This window comes from Scardinius erythrophthalmus, assembly GCF_964197995.2.
Source record: "Scardinius erythrophthalmus genome assembly, chromosome: 18".
NCBI lineage: Eukaryota > Metazoa > Chordata > Actinopteri > Cypriniformes > Leuciscidae > Scardinius > Scardinius erythrophthalmus.
In genome coordinates this window covers 1,795,698-1,817,574 of record NC_138238.1, presented here as the reverse complement: position 1 = coordinate 1,817,574, position 21,877 = coordinate 1,795,698, and the positions used below count along the sequence as shown (strand labels likewise).

Sequence of the window (21,877 nt, the reverse complement as noted above, 5' to 3'; positions counted from 1 at the left end):
TGCATGAAATATATAGATATATTTATTTATTTGTATATTTCACTTTTTGTTTGTTTGAAATTAATGCAAAAAGAACAATGAAAATTAAGGTAGGTTTTATTCACTGGTTTTAACATACTGTTAATGGACTTATGGACACTTTTTTTTTTTTTTTGGCAAAATTTGTTTTATTTGATTTCTAAGCATTGACTAAATGCTTACGAGAAAACGAGTTTCAATGGACAGTAATTTACCTAGTGCTCAGTGGATGATTTGGAATCATGATGTAATTAAATGATATTTACTGTATATACAGTGTGTGTGACCCCTGGTAGAAAGAGTTAAACTCATTTAAGTGAGTTTGAAGTGCAGCTCCCCCTACTGGACGAGGACGCAGGCGCGCCAGTGCTGATAATTAGCATGTTATGAATAAATTAGCCGTGATGGAGAGATTGTGATTAGTGATAGAACAGAAAGATAAACTCCAGGAGCCTAAAAGTCGGCATCTTCATCGATAGCGAGACTGAGTGACGGCAATCAGTCAATTTACGAGAAGCATCCAGTAACACTCTAGTCCACACACACACACCTCTGCTTGTTAGAGGTCGAGATCCATGTGTCCTTCACACACACACACACACCTTGACCGAGCTCATGAAGCGGACTGACTCTGGTGAACTGGTCTTGTTAAGAAGCTCAAGACACACTCGTGTTGTTCCAGCTGGAGTCATTGAGTCATACACACTTGTCCAGCACACACAGTCCAGAAGCCTCATGGCTTGGTTTTATGTTAGTCATTCATTACAGGAATAGTTCAGCCAAAATGAACATTGTGTCATCATTCACTGACCCTCATGTCCGTCCATCCCGTGCTGTTTTATTCCTGCTCTTTGGAACAGCGGACGGTGATTTATACCGTATCAGTCGCGCCACAACTCAATTTATGGTGAATAAATGACACAACATTTAAATGTTTACCTTTAAGAATATGAGAGCTCTCCATCATCCGTTAGTTAGCTCTGATATTTACACCATCAGTTGTTCTAAACCTGTCAAGACAAACCATTTAAGAAGGTAAATAACTGAATATTCTGTATCATATTTCATATGCAAATTTCCAAGGCCTCTAAATGTTAAAATTATCAAAACTTTGCTGCAAAAATGCTGTGAAATCTTTACTGATTTTAGATTGATTTAGATTTCAACATGAACCCTTCCTGGACTGAAGCAACTGAGCTTTACTGGATTATCCAGACATTATTTCATAGGAAAATCAGGAGTATCAAAAAAGATCATCAGGCTTTTGAGGAAGGGTTATTAGTTCATCTCGCATTATGTTTTAAAACTACAGAGCTTTGATCATAAAATATCATCTTACTGGCAGATATTGATATTGATATTCATTTTATGTAAGTATCTGCTCTACTGTTATAAAGATCTCATTGATTTCCATTACAAGCATCAGAATTTCATCAGTTTTTGTCCATATAAATATCAGCATCTGCAGCAAATTTCATATTTTTGCTCATTTTGAGCCTCTGAATAAAACTGAGCTGTTTTTCCTCCTCATTCTTACTTTAAATGAACCATAAAAGCCTGATGGATCCAATATATGCAACTAAAAACACATATGCAACTTTTTTTGAAATGTTTTTAATATTTTGTTTAATGGTTTAATAAACTGTTCCATTAAAAACAAAAACAAAAGATTTTTCTGACTATTATTTCATTTGTCAGGCTTTGCAGAGCTTCTTGATTGTGTGAATGATGTTCAAGTTTACTGTACTTCAGACTTTCAGACGTCCAGTCATAGCCGGGTTCAGTGTGTCTTTAGCATCACCAAAGAAAAATGCTAAACTTTTTCAAACTGAATTGCCCAAACACTCCAGCTGTCTGTCATTGGTCAGTCAAACTGACAGTCCCGCCCCAAACTCACATCATTGGTTGAGCCAGAAGTTGACATGTGATCCCTCTCACACTGAAAACACACTGTTCACTGCCATAACTAGTTATTATAAGCATGTAAACAATCACCACAGGTGTTTATTAGTCACAGTATGACTACAGATCCAGACAGAGCCAATATAAACAGAAAAAGACAGCAGCAAATTACATTTACAGAACAAAAGATCACATTCTGAATACATGGGTCGGATGGGAAGCAGAAGTGATGGCTTGTATGTGATTGTTCGCCAGAATAAAGGGATTTTATCTTTATCAGAATTGTCGCTATGGGACAATTCTGAAGTTAACTATAATTTTTCGACAGTGATTAACTGAAGCTCATGCAGAAATGTTAAATGATAAAAAGCCCTTTATTCTGCAGAACACTTATTCAACCCTTAACGCTGTATAAGGACTCAGAGGATAAAGGGCCTGAACAAACTTTGCATTTCATTCATTTTTAAATAGTAAACATAGTCGTTCCAACCCTTACGAAACAAAAATATATTGCAATATACTAGAATTTATATTGCAATACATTAGAAAATATATTTCAATGTATCAGAAACTTCCTCATATATTTGAAAATATATAGCAATGTATGGATGGACAACCTATTGCTATATATTGATTCATATATTAAAATACATTGATATACAAACAAAACTGTATTACATTTATTGCATGTATGTTTAATTTGAAACAAAGTATTTTTTATGAGTTAAGCAAGCTCATAGTCCAAATCAAATTTTTGCATGACATTCATTATATTTTACATTATATAGCCATATGGATGGGCCATATATGGCTATGTATTGATTCATATATTGTAAAATGTAGATGAGAGTATTATAAATTAAATTATCATTAACAGCAGCAATTACAACATTTTTTTTTTTTTGTACATTTTGAATTCCCCCACATGACATTTCATCCTCAACATGACCAAAGTCCAACTTTCCAAGCGCACTCAGGCTACGTTTACACGGAAACGATCTGAAGAGAAAACGCAAAAGTGATCACTTTTTATTCTGCGTTTAGACGAGCGTTATCGGGGGGAAATCTGCGTGCATATGGTGACGCAAAAGTGTGTGAAATTCAATGTAGTATGCACTCCAGGCGGCTAGGCGGCAATGTGAAGCACTGATCAGTGCCTTCACTGTCTAGCAAACTTTTGCGTTTTTACCATTTAGACGGAAACGCGACGGTGGAGCGTTTAAGATTTCCACTCTGGAGGGTGGTTTCACTTTTTTGCATTTTTAAGCCCCGAAAACGCCGTCGCCGTCTAAACGAAAGGCACATCTGATAAAATATTTTTACGTTTTCACCCGCGAGCGTTCTCGTGTAAACAGGGCCTCAATCACATTTTTTTGTTAAGAGAAGAAATGCTTTGGAGAAATGCTCTGTGCTGCTGCCTGCTGTTTCATCAGATCTGCTCTCATCTGACTCTCTCTCCCCTGCTCACACTGGCAGCGGCGCCAGCGCGATCTGAATGCGCCACTCCTATTGGCTCTTAGCACCATAACATAACACTGCACTAAAGGATTGTTGTCCTGTTTTTTCCACTGAGGGATTGTTCTGTTTTTGTTGCACTAAAAACTGTTTTATTTGTTTACAATGAAGAACAGTTGTCATTCAGCTGCTGCTTTTATAATAAACCTCATTCAGTTAATGTGAACTATATCGATGTCTTATTCAGTCTATTATATTTTAAAATATATGACAGACATTGTACATTAGATTATTTCATATTTACCATGTATACAATATATAATATGATAATTATATAATATATTATGTAATATAAATCAATATATTTTTCAACATATTTAATATATGTTCCCATATAAATCTGATTATATTATCTTGTACATTGAGGTATATTATTGCATATAATTTTACATATATATTTACATATATATACAATGCCTCTTCCAATATATAATTTCATATAATGTGGGATATATTTCAATATACATAACAATATATTAAATAGTATAATAATATGTATTTATTCAATATATGAAAACGGCAATAATTGCAGTATTGTCCCATATATTGCAATATATAACTTACATATATAATATATTATTATATAATATATCATATGATATATTACTATGTCAATTTCACAATATATGGAGACACGTGAAATATATTGTCACGTAATATATTGAGAAATATATTTTTGTTGCGTAAGGGAAACCTATTTGACTCTCATCGGTTCTTGTAATGAAAGTCAGTGAGATCCAAAACCCACTTTGTCACATCTTTAATATCATTATTAGTCACTAATGAGACACTTTAACGGCCCTTGAGAGCTTCAATTCTGTGTTGTTTTTTCATGCTGGATCCAGGAGAAACTCAATCACACTCGTTCTTCTCTAAAGCACGACTTCCCTCGGCTCTCAGTCACGATCGGCTTCAGATACAGACACATCAAGCTGGATAAAAGTGTGTGTGAAGCAGTGTGTGTAAAGTGTGTGAAGCAGAGAAGTGATTCTTTATCTCTCTGTTATCATCATTCATCTCCACATTCATTGTTCAACTTCTCTGTAACTTTAAAACAAGAATATGTTCATTTTGTTCATGCTCAGATACTTCAACTTTATTAATTATAATCTGATTATTTACTTATAATTTTCATATTTGATCCATCTTTTGAAATGGTGACATTATCAAACTGATCTGAGCATTTTGATCAATGTCAATATTCACCCAATATTCAGATTTGCTATCAACATATGAGTTAGTAAACTATCAAAAGAAACACTGATAAAAGAGTGATTTCACTCCCTTAAAAGTGACCTCAGAAAGACCAGAGTCATTTTAAAAGTTAGTATAAGTGGTAACAGAATTTAGACTACGGGCTGTTGAATGCTTGAATCTGATTGGCTGACGAACGTTCTAAGGTGTTCAATTATTTGCACAGCTAAAGTAGTTCCAGCAGGTTTTGACCGCATTACAGTTCCGTATCACTTCGCCTCAGTTATTTCAAAGGTCTTTACAGTCGACAGCAACAAAAGAACCAAAACCCACAATGGCAGTGACCAAGCAAATAAATATGATGAACAATAGGATAAAAAAAAAATACAAATTAATTCCATGTATTAACCACAAAATTATGTTGTGTACAGAAAGCACACACTCTCTTTCTCCCACTCAAACACACACACACACACACACACACACACAGTACAGACACACAGTCACTCGCGCAGAAACATGTTGTCAGCGCCGCTCTGACGATTTTATCAGTAAAATAGTTTAACGATTTAAAAGCTTCATAACGTTTCTCATTACTGAGGCAATACCGGCACTGTTCTTGAAGCGGATAAACTTACAGTTTCACTATTAGTAGAGAGAGACGCTGCTGCCGAACACTGTTGAGAGACACACAGACTCAGGTAATTCACACACACACACTTAATCTCTCTCTCTCTCATAACTGCATTAATAACTGCTATCAGTGTCTCAATCCTCCGTTACTCGTTCTAAAATGACGTTTTGGAATCAGCAACGATGTGGGATGAGATGCGTGAGAAATTAGTCCTGCACACAAGAGCGTTTTAAAGACAAAAACCTCACAAACGTCTTAAAATACATAATCTGAACAATGTTTTGAGGTGTGGTAACTGTGGTATAAGCGGAATGATTGACTCCGGAAAAATAATGCACACGCAATGTGTAACGGCATTACCACCTCAGGCGTGCATTATTTTTCAATAATTCAATGGCCCGGAGTCAATTATGCCTTACTTATATTAATTAAATAAATAAATAACCAAACTACTCAAAAAGTTAAAGCATGATATGAAACATATACCAATGCTTTATTAACAACTTTCAAAACATGTTTACAGTATAGCCTACAGTTAATATCAAATAAGTGACTTTAGGCACACAAATCGCTTTATTTCACGAGAATGACTCTTATGTGTAAATTCATTATGTTAATGAAGCTAAAGTGACACTGAGTTGATTTGACTTTGAATTTGAGTTATTTTTTCACTTAATAAGGAGCAGATCCCAGTGCCGTGTTTCTCCATATGAAGTGTTTTTAGCCATTGACGCTGCAGATGATCTCTGATGAACGTGTTTCTCTAATGACAGGAGAAGCTTTAATTATAACTGAAGGTTGAGTAACGCAGTCCAGGGCCGCTCGCCGCTCAATGCTCCTCTTTGTTCGGCTGAGTCTTCACGTCTCTCTGAAGCGCCGGCTCGAGTTTCAGCTTGGAGAAGATCTCAGAGGATCTGGAAGAGTTTTCAAAGAGCCGGCCGCCATATCGTCCTCTCAGAACACACTCCTCTACAGATGCAGATACAGCAGTGTATTCACTCCTACCTGATCCTGAGAGACATGCTAGTTAGGAGACTGAAGATTCACCTCTCAGCTACACACACAACCAACAAAAACGAAATGATTCTGATAAAGGAACAGGGTATTGTTTCATTACTTTCAGGAAGTGTTCATCCAAAAATCAATGGTATGAGGGTGATTAAATGATGTATTTCTCACATTATCACAGTTTATTAGCTATAGGTTGGAAAATGGTAATAAAATATGACAAGAGCTCAGAGATCCACTGGTTGACGATCACACGTTGATCTGATTGGTTACAAGGTAGTTTGTGACGTCAGAAACACCAGCGATTTCAAAGCGTGTTTTTGAGACTGTCTTTGGTTCACTGCAGTTTTAAGGAGGAAATACTCAGCAATGGTGTCGACTTATGAATTTACACATGGTTTGTGTTTAAGCATATTAAAAACACCACATAGACACATAAACTACAGTAAAAGCTGGATTTTCACCACAGGGGGACGCTAACTACAGTAGTTAGTTGGCTAACTAAGGTGTAGAACGAAAAAGACATTTGCTGTGAGTATATCAGGGCCTATTTGATGATTATCTTGCGATTGTTGAGCATAACTGGTGATCAATAATATTTAAAGTCAGAAGCTCGATGTAAGATCTCAAACCGCTGGTTCTGCTTAGAAGTTACTGTCATGGAAATGTTTTTATTCATTGTTTTATTAGATTAATGATATTTTCCTATAAGAAATCATGTATTTTTCCTAATAAGGTTGAGGAAGGTTCAACTGGCATATTGTACTATCGAAATGACTGGAATTCACCCGCAAAATTTCGTAAAATATCAGTAATGTGATCACACCTTTATAATTGTGAACGGGCCTTAAAGGGACAGGTCACCCTAAAATGAAAATTCATCATTTACTCACCCTGGTGTTGTACTAATTGTAGAATGCAAATCTTTATTTTTTCAGACCACAAAAGGAGAATTTTTAACAAATGTCTGGCATAAACTCGTCCATATAATGGCAGTGAATAGAGACCAGCATCAAACTTTTTTTTAAAAAGACGTAAAAGTATCACAGAATGATCCTGTGTTGTTCACTCTCAGAAAAAAAAGGTACAAAAGCTGTCACTAGGACAGTATCCTTCAAAAGGGTTCTAATATGTACCATTTACGTACTAATATGTACACTTTTGGAACTAATATGTACACTTTTGGAACTAATATGTACACTTCTGGTACTAATATGTACACTTTTGGAACTAATATGTACACTTTTGGAACTAATATGTACACTTTTGGAACTAATATGTACACTTTTGGAACTAATATGTACACTTCTGGAACTAATATGTACACTTTTGGAACTAATATGTACACTTTTGGAACTAATATGTACACTTTTGGAACTAATATGTACACTTCTGGTACTAATATGCACTCTTTAGATACAAAGGTGTACCTTTTGAAAAGCCACAGTGACAGCTTTTGTACCTTTTTTTCTGAGAGTGAAAATTTATCGCAGTGTTCAAGGCTTTACGACAGGGTTTGGTGAAAAACAAACCAAAATTAAATATATTATTTAATGAAAATCCTGACCATAGCCGTTGATCTTCTGCGTGTTCATGAGACTTTTCAACACGACATGAAATACAATCCATGTACTTTCTTCTCTGATGTACAAGTAGTTATCTGGAGAACCAGATATCCGGTCTGGAGATATTTAACTCGGTGAAGAAAGTTGTTTGAGGATTTCTAGGAACTGTATTTCATGTTGTTTTTTCACAGCAGGTCAGGATTTTCATTAAATACATTTCATTTTTGTTAGTTTTTCACCAAACCCTTTCACTTGGAATTCATAAGGCATACCTATGTGGCATTGGATCATTCTGTGATATCGTTGCGTCTTTTTAAAAAAAAGCTTGATGCTGGTCGCTATTCACTGCCATTATATGGACATTTTTATCAAAAAAAATCTCCTTTTGTGGTCCAAAAAATTAAAAATTTGCAATGCTGCATTAGTACAACACCAAGGTGAGTAAATTATGACTTTTTATTCAAGGGTGAACTGTCTCTTCAAGACTCTCACCATTCTGACTCTAGGAGACACGACCAACAGAGAGACATGTGAAGTTAACAGGAGTTTGAGGATAAACTCTCGTCTGCGGTGTCTGGCACGGAGCCGCTTTAATCTGAGGTGCTCTGGTTTCATTTCCATTAATCTAAGAGGGCTCACAATGTGATTAAACCCCTAACAACTTCCGTACCTGCAGATAATCAGAGATCTGGAGTATCAGTGTTTCAAAGCCCACTGCAGGAGAACAAGGCATGTGTTTTCCTCAGACGTGCAGGACGGGAAACTTCCTGAGGAATCGCTACCAGAACACGTTTCTGATCTTCTCAAACAGCGAACGTCAAGATACGCTTGTGTTTCAATATATATACACTAAATGCAAAACTATAACTATAATGATCTTTGAGGAGGAGTTTTGTCATTGGCTGAATCATGGTGTTATTAACTAAACTAAAACTATTTTGCTAGCTGAATATAAGCAAGCAAATTTTCTTTATATAGCACTTCAAAGGCAAAACAACAACAACAATAAATACAGTAGATAGTAGACCCACTAAGATACAAAATAAGAATAAAGTTTATAAGGATTTACGAAGACATACAATAACTAAAAATGAAGAAAAACATATGAAAGATATAAAAATCATAATAAGATATTACAGGAAGGCCAGACTAAAGAAAAATATTTTTAATTTGGGGAAAAAAAAGCTGAAATTTCACATAAATATATAAACTAAATGCAAACCTATAACTATCATGATCTTTGAGAAGGCGTTTTGTCGTTGGCTCTGAACATGTTGACTTGACTTGTATCAGCAAATATTTACAAACCCCAGCGCTTTCGCAGACGCTCTCACACACATTAGTTTGGTGTTTGCATGGTGGAAGGACTTCCTCTGAAACCACAGGACAAACAAATCACATGCAGGTTGCTGGAAGCAATATTTTTTGTATTAACATGCAGAACATGCGGCTACTGTCTGGCAGAAGTCAGTGAAATAAGGGTCTTGTGAAATCACATTTGTAAAAATAATCACACAGGAAACTGACATATAATTGACAACTGAGTTGCAAAGGGAAGATTGAGATCATGCAATAGCTCTGATTTGAAGTCGCTGATTAGTTGTTGTGGCTTACCTCAGAAACATCAAGTTCTTCAAACTCTTGCTTTATATGGCTCTCCTTCAGCGCATCTGTGGGATTTTTTCATTTTCATCGACTGTGAAAATGGTGCATTTGATCAAAAACATGATCAGGGGAATCACTCAAACGCTGCACAGGTTCGACTCTAATACAGCTGAAGGCTTCATCACATCGGCTTTTGCGATTTCATTTTATTTGATTAAAGATAGGGTAGGCAATCTTCAGATATAGGCTAGCATTAGCAATAGCAAGCTAGCTTTGAAAGGATGAGATCCCGCCCTCCCTTAGGGCCTGTTTACACCTGGCTTTTACTGATTGGATGGCTATCGGATTAATCAAAACAATTTCATTGGTCACCACACTTGGTCAGGTAAATGTGTTTTCGCAAAACGGATATAAATCCGATCTCCAATTCCTATATTAATCCTATATTGCAAACACTAATTTCTAATTTGATTATGAAGTATATTTGAGACTCTGACTGTGAGACTATAGTTTGAATGAATCATTTTTCTTTGCACGACACATTGACATTACAGCACAGAACGGCTCTTTCGGTGTCATCCTGAACATTGTATAAGCATTCGTTTCATGCGTCGCTGATTGGACGAGAGGCTCTCGGGAGCGTAAACGTCAAGTACTTTAGATTTTCCCGGCAAAAATCCTTCACACAAAAATAAGGCTTTCATTGACGACCTAGGAAGTCGAGCGAAGGTCTAAAAAAAAAAGCTGTTCACAAATCGGCAATAAAAAAGCAATTAATACATGAAAATTCTAACATAAACCCATTTTAATTACTTATTGTTCGTCTTATATTTTTATGATTGCTAGCCAGTTTGTAAGGTGTCCTTGTTGGTAAGAATAAAGGCATTATTGTATTCTTTATCACCGCATGGCAGCAGAAACACTGAAGAGTATTAACTAAAAACTGCATTAATACAGTATTTATATTCAGCCTGTTGACTGTGTTTGTGCGTTCTGTATATCGACTGGAGCCGCATGTGTTTCGCCTCGAGCTCAACCGCATGACGACATCACAGAACCCCCCCCCCCCCCCCAAGTCTCGTCTCTTCCACTTTTCCACAGACAATTAAAAACCACAAGCCTCTGAAGCCCCTCTAATGAGAGTCTAATCCTCCCCATGATGCAAAGCATGTTCTCCTCCGTCCCCGACGACTCCAGATGCCAAACACTCCCAATATCTAAATATAGCGGTTTACATGCAGAAACATGCTTTTTTATATATGAATGTATGTATATGAATAATAATGCTTTTACTTTTTATCACAAATGAAATAAGTGATAAGTGAATTGATGCGTTTTGAATAGCATACTTATTTTAGTACCATTTATAGACATTTTGTTTAGATTTGAAATTAGATTTTATTTTAATCTTAAAGTTTTTGTATTTTTTGTGTGCGTTTTTGTCATTTTTATTTGTTTTTCATGAAAATGAGAAATAAAATAAGTTTGTTTTTATATATTTTTTTTACATTTTATTTTAGTTAATGTTTATTTTTCTTAAGTAGTGAAATGATAGCTCTCATAATGCTTGCTATACTGTCAAATGAAAAATATGAGGGAAAAAAAGGAATAGTCCCAGTTACAGTCAGTAAACGAACACATTCCTGTTACCAAAGATTTTTAATGGACACTGCCATTATGAAAGTCTTCATCATGAAAAACGCTCATTTATAAAACAAACATCACAGTTATTGGCAGCCTTCAAATGTTAAAAAAGGAACAGAGTGAACGAACTATACAAGCAAACGCACGTCAAATAATCCCGTAAGCTACAAGAGACATTAAAAGTTAAATTAAAAATAGGTTAATAGTAGATGTGAGATACCTGTACGGAAAGAGAAAATAACCTCAAATGACATTAATAAAGGAGAAAAACAGCATCCACAGGTGAGACGTGATGAATATTCACGCTCGTGTTTTCAGTTCGGTTCCTCACAGTGGCGTTCGACTGGATTTAAACGCTTGAATAGCATTGGTCGTCCTGAAAGGAGAGAAACGAACACGTTTATCATCAGATGAACTCTCCTCTGAACGGAAGCCCGTGGCGGTTTTGCTGTTGCCAACGGCGACGGAGACGGCAGAGAGTTGAGTCTCTCAGGTCCTCAAACTCAGAGAAGCCCAACTGATTCAACAGCTCATAAACTCCAGCCTGAGACGCCACCTGAACACAAAACACACACACATACAAAATTAATTCATTGTTGGACTGGATCGTGTGCTATTCCTCTTCCTGTCATTCAGAGACTAATTCAAGTGTGGCCAATTCCACTCGTACTCGGATTCACAAAGACGAATGTTAAACTGGTAACGGTTCTGGGACCCTGAGAGTCGTTCGGGCCGGTGAACTGGTGACATCTGGCCCTGACGGGGTAAAACAAGCCGCACACATAAACACACACACACACACACACACACACACACACACACACACACACACACACACACACACACACAGTATAAAGCAGCACTGCAGGCCTGTTTACTTTGGCTCTGTTGATTCAAGAGCTGGTAAAACTCGCTGAAAAAGTCAAGGCCACAGAATCAGAAGAAACTACAGGGGTCACGACCCTGAACCTCTGAACTACACATCCATCATCTGTTCATCCATCCATCCGTCATCTGTTTATATTGGTCCATCCATCCATCCAACAGAGCACTATAACATTAGCTTATAGTAACGCAGTATATAAAGACACATATGTGACTCTGGACCACAAACCAGTCACATGGGTCAATTTATTTTAATTGAGATCTATACATCATCTGAAACTGAATGAATAAGCTTTCCACTGATGTGTGGTTTGTTAGGATAGGGCAATATTTGGTCGAGATACAACTATTGTAAATCTGGAATCTGAGGATGCAAAAAAATCGAAACATTGAGAAAATCTCCTTTAAAGTTCTACATTTATGTTGGCGATTGTGCAGCATTCACTCACAGAAATACATGTTTTATATATTTACGGTAGGAAATTTACTAAATATCTTCATGGAACATGATCTTTACTGAATATCCTAATGATTTTCGGCATAAAAGAAAAATGGATAATTTTGACCCATAAAATGTATTGTTGGATATTGCCACAGATAAACCCGTGCGACTCGAGACTGTTTTTTTAAACTTTAAGACTTTAAGCTGTTAAACTTTGTCAAATCAACATTCACTGGTAGGCTACGTCTACAAAAATCCGGATACATTTGAAAACTGAGTTTTCGTGTTTCAGTGCGGATGAGAATCTTTTGGAAAAACGCCTGAAAACGCTAAATTCATCTTTAATGCGCATGCGTAAACCCTCACGAAAGCTCACTGACTCTATATAGACTGAAAAACAAATAATTAAGTTGTCACACAATTCCTCTGACAGGATCATTTTATTTTTAGCAAAATATCTCGGCATTCACTGAAGCGTCCGGGTCGCTCTCACTCACCATTATATGTTCGGTCTAAAACTGCTCTCAGCAAATGTGAGTAAACTTTCTGACTGTGATATGAAGAGTGTGTGAAGTAACATATTTTAGCATCAGTGTGAAAGTGAAAAGCACGTAACATGCACAATACCGCTATAAACATGAATATCTATTGGTACAATATGCGTCACATGACTAAACATACGTCATCGTTTTTAAATGCCACCGTTTTGACAGTCCATATACAATGCGAAAATGGCGTTTTCAAAGTTATCCACTTTGGAGAGCGTTTTCATTCATTAAAACCCTGTATCAGTGTGGACAGAAGGCCAAAATGCAGAGAAAAATATGCGTTATCAAACTAAAATATATTAGTGCTGACAAGGCCTTAGTTTCGACAACCAAACGCGGTTAGTATCTGTGTTTTTATTCAGAGAGCTGTAGTCCAATCATAAATGAGAGTTTCTGACGCACAGCTGGATTGAGGTTTTAAACACTCGAGGTACCCATGATTCCCTGCGTCAGGTGCGAACGGGACCTGGATCGACTCCCACCGGCAGCTATAAAAGTAACAAACACTGGACACAAAGAGGAAAGAGCGCAGACAAACACTCGGCTCCAGTAAAACGACAGAGAACGCAGATGTTATGAGCGCAGAACCCCATCCATCATCCTCTGCTGCTCTTTAGCCAGAGAAATCCTGACAAACACACGATATTAGCAGCTGTAAATCTCCCGACAAGAACACTGTCTGCAGACACACACACACACACACACAGTGACACAGTGTGAATATCACCTCAAACACTGATCACATGACCTTAAAGGTTCAAAAAAAAAAAAAAGGAAAGAAATTCTGGCATCACTAGCCGCGTTTCCATTACCCTTCAAACTGCGCAATTTGAAATTGCGAATTGAAGATACGCCCAATGGAAACACGTCAATTGCGCAAAAACTCCCATTTATCGCAGAAAAGTTTTTACGCTCGCATGAGGGGTTTTTCAGGCAACTCAAAAAAGGAATATTTTGCAAAACTGCAATGGAAACATTTTTTGCGCATTTACAGTCAGCTGACGTAGATGACGCGGTGTGTTTGGACAGAATACGAGACAGAGCTCTTTATTAAACTCATAAAAGACAAAAGAATTACAGGAATAATGGATTCTAAACCTCAAATAAATGCCACGATCAAGACCTCGAAGCAGATCTGAGGGAGAATCACCCAGAAACTAACATGGTTTTTAGAATGACTTATCGTGAGGGGAAAAAGTTTTAGTCGCATAACATCGGTTAATGGAAACGGCGTCATTTCGCGATTGTTTTTTGCTGACATTTAGGGAAAAATAAAATAAAAAATAATCGCAAACCTGTAATGGAAACGTGCCGACTGTAACAAAATACGTTCTTCAGTTTGTCTTTCACAGAAGAAAATATACGTCATACAGGGTTGAAATGACATGAGGGCAAGTAAATGATGATAGAGTTTTTATTTGTGGGGTGAACTATCATTTTAAGGTCAAAATAATAAATCCTGCTCGCTCTTTCCTTTTCATAATCATTTGTAACCATCAGTCCACTTTAACCCTGATGCTGATGGATAAATCGAACTGCACATATGCACTTATATCGACCTCTGAGACCTCAAACACCCTGCAAATGTTCTGGCTAGTGACGAGTCACTGAGAAAGGGGTCAGAAACAAGCAGTGACCTTTGACCTCGGTGGACCGATGACCCGGTCAACATGATGAACGTCGCTGTAGGAGAGAAACAAACATTTCCAGGACTCACGGTTCTTGACTTTTCAACGCACTTCAAAAGAGATTTTATAAACCAGACTGAACTTGAGTCTATCAACAGTCTTTAGACTATATATATATATATATATATATATTTTTTATTTTTTATTTTTATATAAATATATATATATATATATATATATATATAACAAAATTGCTCATAATTTACAGCTTAAGTTGAGCCACATAGAATTCAAACACTAATTGCTCAAACTCTACTGACATTATTGAAAAATGCAATTGCAATATGGTTGAATCTCTGTAAGTGTTGTGGGCTTTAAACTTGACAATCGCTTGACCAATCACAACACACTGCTCCAGTCGACCAATCAGAGCACAGTGTGCTTTTCAGGAGGAGGGGCTTCATAGAGACAGGAAGTAAACAGAGCGTTACTGACAGACTGGGAAGAGAGGAGCCGCAACAATGGAGAATATGAGGAAAATAATCAACATTCAAGCAGGAAAACCTGTTCTATTAGAGCCTAAAAATAACATCAAGACTTTAGAAAAGGGCATAATATGGATTTTAAGAACAAAAAAGTGCAGAAGGTCTCAAAAATGTCAAGAACCACCAAAATATTTTTTTAAAACCACTGAATTATCCATTTAGCGTCCATCCAAAGTAAATCTTACAAATGATCAATAATTCGCCATGAGCTGCTCTTGAGGGAATGACATGATAACACTGAGCGACTCTCGACTCCTCATTGGACTGGGACTTCATTAGATCTTATCTCTGCACTGCACATCGGCTCTAATCTGAAGAACTGGAAGAGGTAAAAGACTGAGAAGATCCACACTTACACTCAGTGAACCTCATCAGGGTTCACAGTCTGTCCGTCTCTGTAAATCAATTAAAAAAATGGTAATATTGACTAGAATAGAATCAAATCAGTCCATAGATGTGATTTAAACAAAATAATATTATAAAAAATAATAATAATAAAAATTATATAAAAAATTGGAAATTGGAATTGGAAACACGCCCTATGCACCAGTGGATGCGCGCCATTATGAATGCACACACACACAACTTCTACAGAAGACTTTAAAGTCGAAACGTTTCGACTGTAATCTCGAAATACTAGATTTTTATTTTTTTTTTGACAGATTTTTTTTTTTAAGTTGCGTTTCAGGGCTTCCGTAATATACAAAGAGAGATATATACAAATTTGTTTTTGACTGCTTGTTGTGATTTTGAAATGCTTTAATATTTTGTTTTGTTCCCTTCAATAAACATTTGATCACAAAAAATAAGTTGGAGTTTCATTAAAAAAGATTTTATATTTTAGTTGCAGTTAAAAATTATTTTATTTCAAGTATCGTAAGTTTTTTAAAAGAAAATTATTTGTAAAAAAATATTTTAAATATTTCAAAATGCTATTGTACACTTTCTGACTTGCACAGTATACAAAGGTTGTCTTTATTTGTATTTTTTCTTTTTTAGATATTAGATTTCCTGTGTTAATCTACAGCACGTCGATGTCGTATTTAATCGAGAACATTCCTCTCATGCGTGCCGAACTCTCGGCTATAGTCACATCAACGGGGTCAGAGCTTGGAGCCACAATCCAGACTGTGATTATTGATTAGACAGAGTTAGGCCAGAAATCAGGCCGGATGTTCTCGTGTGACATGACAGTGATGCTGACTGATGAGTTAATCAGAAATTGTTCTGGATTAGTCTAGTTCAACTGAGCATGTTTCTCTGCTGATAAAGGTGTGTCTCAGTGCATCAAATCTGAAGGTTCTTCTGCACCAAATCACACTGGGAAACAAAACCAAACTTAAGAACTGGCCTCTTTCAATCCTCCATCAGTCGCACTGTTCTGCGCAGGGGGGAAACACTCATTTGTTTGGAATGGCAGTAAATTCCAGACTTTACCGTGAGCCGCAGCTGGCCTCAACACACACACACACACACACACACACAGAGAGACCTCATGAAACCCGACGTGTGAATTAGCGGCCTCGATGATGCTAGAATAAGCTTGTAAATTCCAGGGAACTTTTCCAAATGAAGCGATGGCTACGGCTCGGCAAGCACAGATTCACACGGGAGAAGAGAATTCACCACAGAACAATCAAGAAGAGCTTCTCAGACAGCTGGACAAATGCACACAACGCATTAAAGCTTTGCTTTTCCTGGAGTTAACAGTTAAACTTCACTGAGGTTTGTGATGGACTTTCAAAATCAAGTTTGAAGTTGAAGCAAGATCAACAACTAGGATGGGTGATAACATTTACAACATTTATTGCAAATTTGGAGTAGCATTTGCTCTGTATTTGAGGTTTAAATAAGGGATGCTGTTAAAAAAAACCTCACTAGTTCTGAAACAGCAAGGACCGACTATTCATGAAAAAAAAAAAAAAAAAAAAAAAAATCAGACCAACTGCTAAAATTAGTCGAGACATTTGGAGACTATTTTAAGTAAAATGGTGGAAAGTCCATAAATACAAGAAAAAAAGTAGGTTTTTAATGAAAATCAAAACGTCGGACAGGGAGTTCGGCCGATTATGGGAAAGTTGGTGTCTATGTTCTCAGCATGACCCAAGGAATCTATTAAGATCTGTTTCTTTACAATAGACACAATTAATTAAAAGTTATTAGCATTTTTTTTTTATTTCATGGATTTTTCAGCACAAGATGGCGTTGTCTCTAAACTTTGAGCACCTTCAGGGAATGGTGCCGATGGCACATTCAGAGTTTCGTAACGATACGCCAATGCGTTTGTATATCAATTACAACAAAATTCAAAATTGCTGACATTGGAAAATTGGGTATCGTTGGGGTATCACGCTGCACCGAAACTAAAGAGGCCATTTTTGTTATTTTTGGCTAAACCATTTAGAAGTTATATGCAAAAATATATCCTTTTTTATATCTCCTGACCACTGGGTGGCGCTGTGCTGAAACTGTGCAGATACTCTCAAGTCATAGTTGTCATAACAAACACCAAGTTTGGTCAGAATACGCTAAAGCATTGTGGAGATACAGCCTCACGTTCATTTTGGCGCGCTCTTCGTCAAACTCGTTCACGGTTTATTTGAGAACGGTTTGACTAATCAACTTGAATTCCATGTTTTTTTGTCAGTATGGTCTAAAGATAATCTGGTGAAATTTGTAAAAAAATTGGTTTAGGAGGAGTTCGAAAAAGTTTTTTTTGTAGGAATTTTCTTTCTAGCCTTTCTACAGTTCAAAAGTTTCAAAACCGTATATGCATATTTATCGGACACTTGGTGGCGCTAGAGAGATTGAGTTAGAGACTCCAAATTGGCAGACGTGAATGTTGGGACTGTCCTCTATCAGTGTGCCAAATTTCACAACTTTTTACCAAATGCTTCTATGGGCTGCCATTGACTAAAAAGCAGAAGACGACGACAAATGAATACAATAGGTGTTAGGCCACTAATAATAAACGAACTCCTGCAACATGAAATATTCATGTGGCTTAATTGCACATCACAGACAAAATCACACCAAGTATAGTTCAGTTCTATTGGCAAAACACCAGTGGAGTTTCATGATGAACTCAGCAGAAATTATGGTGCAAATGACTTATTTATCAACAGCCTTCTGCAAAGTAGGAGAAGCAGCAAGGAAAGAACTATTCATCATATTTACACATTTGTGCTGTGAAACTAGAGCATGGCAGGATTTCAATGCAGATTATTGATTATCCCTTTAGAACCGGCTGTGTCGTCGCCGACACATACCAGCAAGCTGTATTCATTTAACCGTAACTCTTCAACCCGTGACAGTAGACAACATGCGCTTTTCGGCAGGGATGCGCAGTATTTCAGATACACGTATTTAAAATACGTATTCTATTTTGTATTTTAAAGCCTTTGGAAAAAATCAAATGTAACTTGTATTTAAATACATTTAAGATGAGTATTTTTGTATTTTCAAAATACATAAAATACTTTTTGCCTGTCAACCTCTTTATCAGGGTATTGATTTTGTGCATCAACTAGTTCAGACATTCACTAGCTCAGTATTGGATCAGCGATTTTTTTTGGGAATAAGGTGAGAATGTCATGATCAGTTCTACTTGTTGATTAAAGTTAAAATAGTGCATTATTCACTTCAGTTAACATGAAAGAATATCAAAACTGATATTAAGAATTTTGAAACCATGATGTTGTTACTGTGAAGTAAATTGATTTTACCATCCATATTCTTTGCTAGATAGCAGAAAAGGTTCCCACAGTTTTACATACAGTATGAATTTTTTAATAGTTCACCACAAGTAATAGACTACACTACATTGTAACCAGAAAAAAGTATATAAATGGCTGCTATTTTGCATAAGTTTATTTGTAATTGCAAGAAAGAAAGAAAGAAAGAAAGAAAGAAAGAAAGAAAGAAAGAAAGAAAGAAAGAAAGAAAGAAAGAAAGAAAGAAAGAAAGAAAGAAAGAAAGAAAGAAAGAAAGAAAGAAAGGGCAGAGATGAGGTTAGGAATGAAAAGTCAGTAGGCCTATGTAGTTTCTTCATCCACTGTGACCTATACCTGCACTAGATGGCCAATTTCACATGTATTTTGTGTATTTTCAAAAAACAAAATACTGTATTTGTATTTAAATACATTTTTTCACACAGTATTTTGTATTTGTATTTTAAATACATTTCCATGTATTTATGCCCATCTCTGCTTTTCGGCAATATACGGCTTATTACGGTAATTTCATGCTTTCCGTCTGCAAATGACAGCAGTGCGGGAAGGAAGGATTTGAACAGAGCGATACGAAGCGTGGCAGGTTAGAGTGTTTTGGATTGCATAAAATAATAAAAGAAACGAACAAATACATGGCGAAAGAAGTGGTAGACAGCAGAAGAGGGGATTGGGATGATTTTTAATGAAACTTGGGAAGCGGATGGCCGTTACTCTTTCACGTATCCAAGCATGTGGTGTGTGTGCGCGTGTCTATGAATGTGTGCATTTGTATATGTGAGTACTTCGCAGCCATCTCAAACGAAGAGTTCCCGCATCCGCCTATCCACAGCCTGGATCCCACCCCTGGACCTGTACCGCCAGTCACCGTCTCTGAAGTCACGAAGGCCGTCAAGAGGATGAAGACTGGCAAAGCCACCGGCCCAGATGACATCGCTGCTGAAGCCTGGAAGTTGATGGGGCACAGAGGAGCCGAGGTCCTTTCCACCTTATTCAACAAGATCATTAGTGAGGGCAAAGTCCCGCACGCTTGGACGATCAGCACCACGGTGCCGATCTGGAAGGGCAAGGGAGACGTTGCTGAATGCAAGAACTATCGGCCGATTCGACTCCTATGCCACTCCATGAAGATTTTTGAACGCATCCTGGACAGCCGCCTCCGAAGCATTATTAAAATCAGCCCAAATCAATGCGGCTTCGTCAAAAGACGAGGGACCACAGACGCCATCCACGCTGCCCGCCTCCTGATGGAGAAACACCGGGAAAAGAACAAGCCAGTCCGCATGGTCTTCCTGGATCTGGAGAAGGCTTTCGACCGCGTTCCCCATGACCTCATCTGGGCCTCCCTCTGACGTCACCACGTACCCGAAGCCTACATTAGCTGGGTGCAACTCTTATACCAAGATGTCAGGAGCGTGGTCCGATGCACAGCTGGGATATCACCCCCTTTCAACATCAACGTAGGAGTCCACCAAGGATCGGCCCTTTCGCCCTTGCTTTTCATCACATGCATGGACACAGTGACACGGGACCTCCAGACGCCCCATCCATGGTCCTTACTCTATGCCGATGATGTGTTCCTCGCCAACAGGGAGCGGCAAGACCTCCAAGACCAAGGGCAGCAGTGGAAAGATCGCCTGGATGCAAATGGCTTGCAACTCAACCTCGCAAAGTCGGAGTACCTAGAGTGTGGCCCCCAGACTGATGGTACCATTGGCATAGACGGAACGGATCTAAAGAAAGTTCAACACTTCAAGTACCTCGGATCAATACTCTCATCGAACGGCGACACCCTCCCAGATGTCCGCGCACGTGTGAGTGCTGCCTGGTCAAAGTGGCGCCAAGTCACGGGAGTGCTATGCGATCGCCGAATGCCCATCCGCCTAAAGTCCAAAATCTATGAGATCATTGTACGCCCTGTCGCCCTGTATGGCGCTGAGTGTTGGCCAGCGACTGCCAAACATGGCCAGCTTCTACACGCCATGGAAATGCGTATGCTCCGCTGGTCACTCGGGCTGACAAGGCTAGACCACGTCATGAACATCAACGTCAGGAAGCGGATGGGAATAGCGCCGATTACGGAGAAGATGCTCGAGGCTCGTCTCCGCTGGTATGGCCATGTAACACGCAGCCATGAGAACTCAGTGGCGAAGACAGCTATGCGCCTTGACCTACCCGGTAAGCGACCACGTGGCCGCCCAAAGATGAGATGGATGGACCGGATCAACCAAGATATGAAGGACATGCAAGTCGCCCCGGAGGACACTACGGACCGGAATAGATGGAGAGCAGCCTGCCAAAAAGCGGACCCTGCACCTGCGCGGGACAAACGCTAGGACGAAGAAGATGAAACAAAGTGTCCTTTATGAAAACTGTGCAACCCAATGTCACAAAAAAGACTTGTATATATGTATTATAGTTAATTTTTGAACTATTAAGTGTTAGTTTCTTTCGTTCATGATTTTTTTAGTTTTTTTTCTAAATAAAAATCAGTAAATTTCTTCTCTTTTTTTTATTTTTTGTCTATTTACATTCTTTTTACCAACTCACCACACACAATAATGGTCAATAACAGCGATAATCGTTTTCTGAAAAAGATGACACCTTGCACATTAAGATAGCACATTGTTTTAGAATTGTACAGTCAAAAAAATCTAAATATGTGAAAAACACCTATTTTAGCTTGAGGTTGTAAAGGGTTATTGGTGTCCTCTCACCTGTAGCATCCACTGGCTGAAGGAGCGCTGCCACGAGTCTCTCTTCTCCAGGTGCAGGTACGTGTTGAAGAGGATCAGGTACATGTAGCGCTCCAGATACAGCAAACTCTTCAGCGTCAGCGCCTGGATCTCCGGCTCACATTTACAGCTCTTGATCTGTCCGACAGACACAAGCGAGAGCCATGAATAACCAACGTTCAAGTGAACACCTGATGGACTGAAACCGATCATATTTGAGTCAAGGACTTCTATCTTTGAGCACTGGAGCACAATTTTACTATCTGTACTTTTGCTCAAGT

At 37.9% G+C, this 21,877-nt stretch overlaps 1 protein-coding gene across 3 annotated transcripts in view; it reads right to left on the bottom strand.

The window, feature by feature from the left end:
• Window positions 1–10,822: 10,822 nt before the first annotated feature.
• Window positions 10,823–21,877, bottom strand: part of pald1a (phosphatase domain containing paladin 1a) — a 78,919-nt gene continuing 67,864 nt past the window's right edge. For all 3 annotated transcript variants that reach the window (XM_081392648.1, XM_081392650.1, XM_081392649.1), the window contains exons 19-20: window positions 21,579–21,734; window positions 10,823–11,641 (exon numbers count right to left, since the gene is read on the bottom strand). In XM_081392648.1, the coding sequence (XP_081248774.1) occupies window positions 11,492–11,641; window positions 21,579–21,734 (306 nt within the window). In that variant the 3' untranslated portion in view covers window positions 10,823–11,491. The remainder of the gene's footprint in view (window positions 11,642–21,578; window positions 21,735–21,877) is intronic.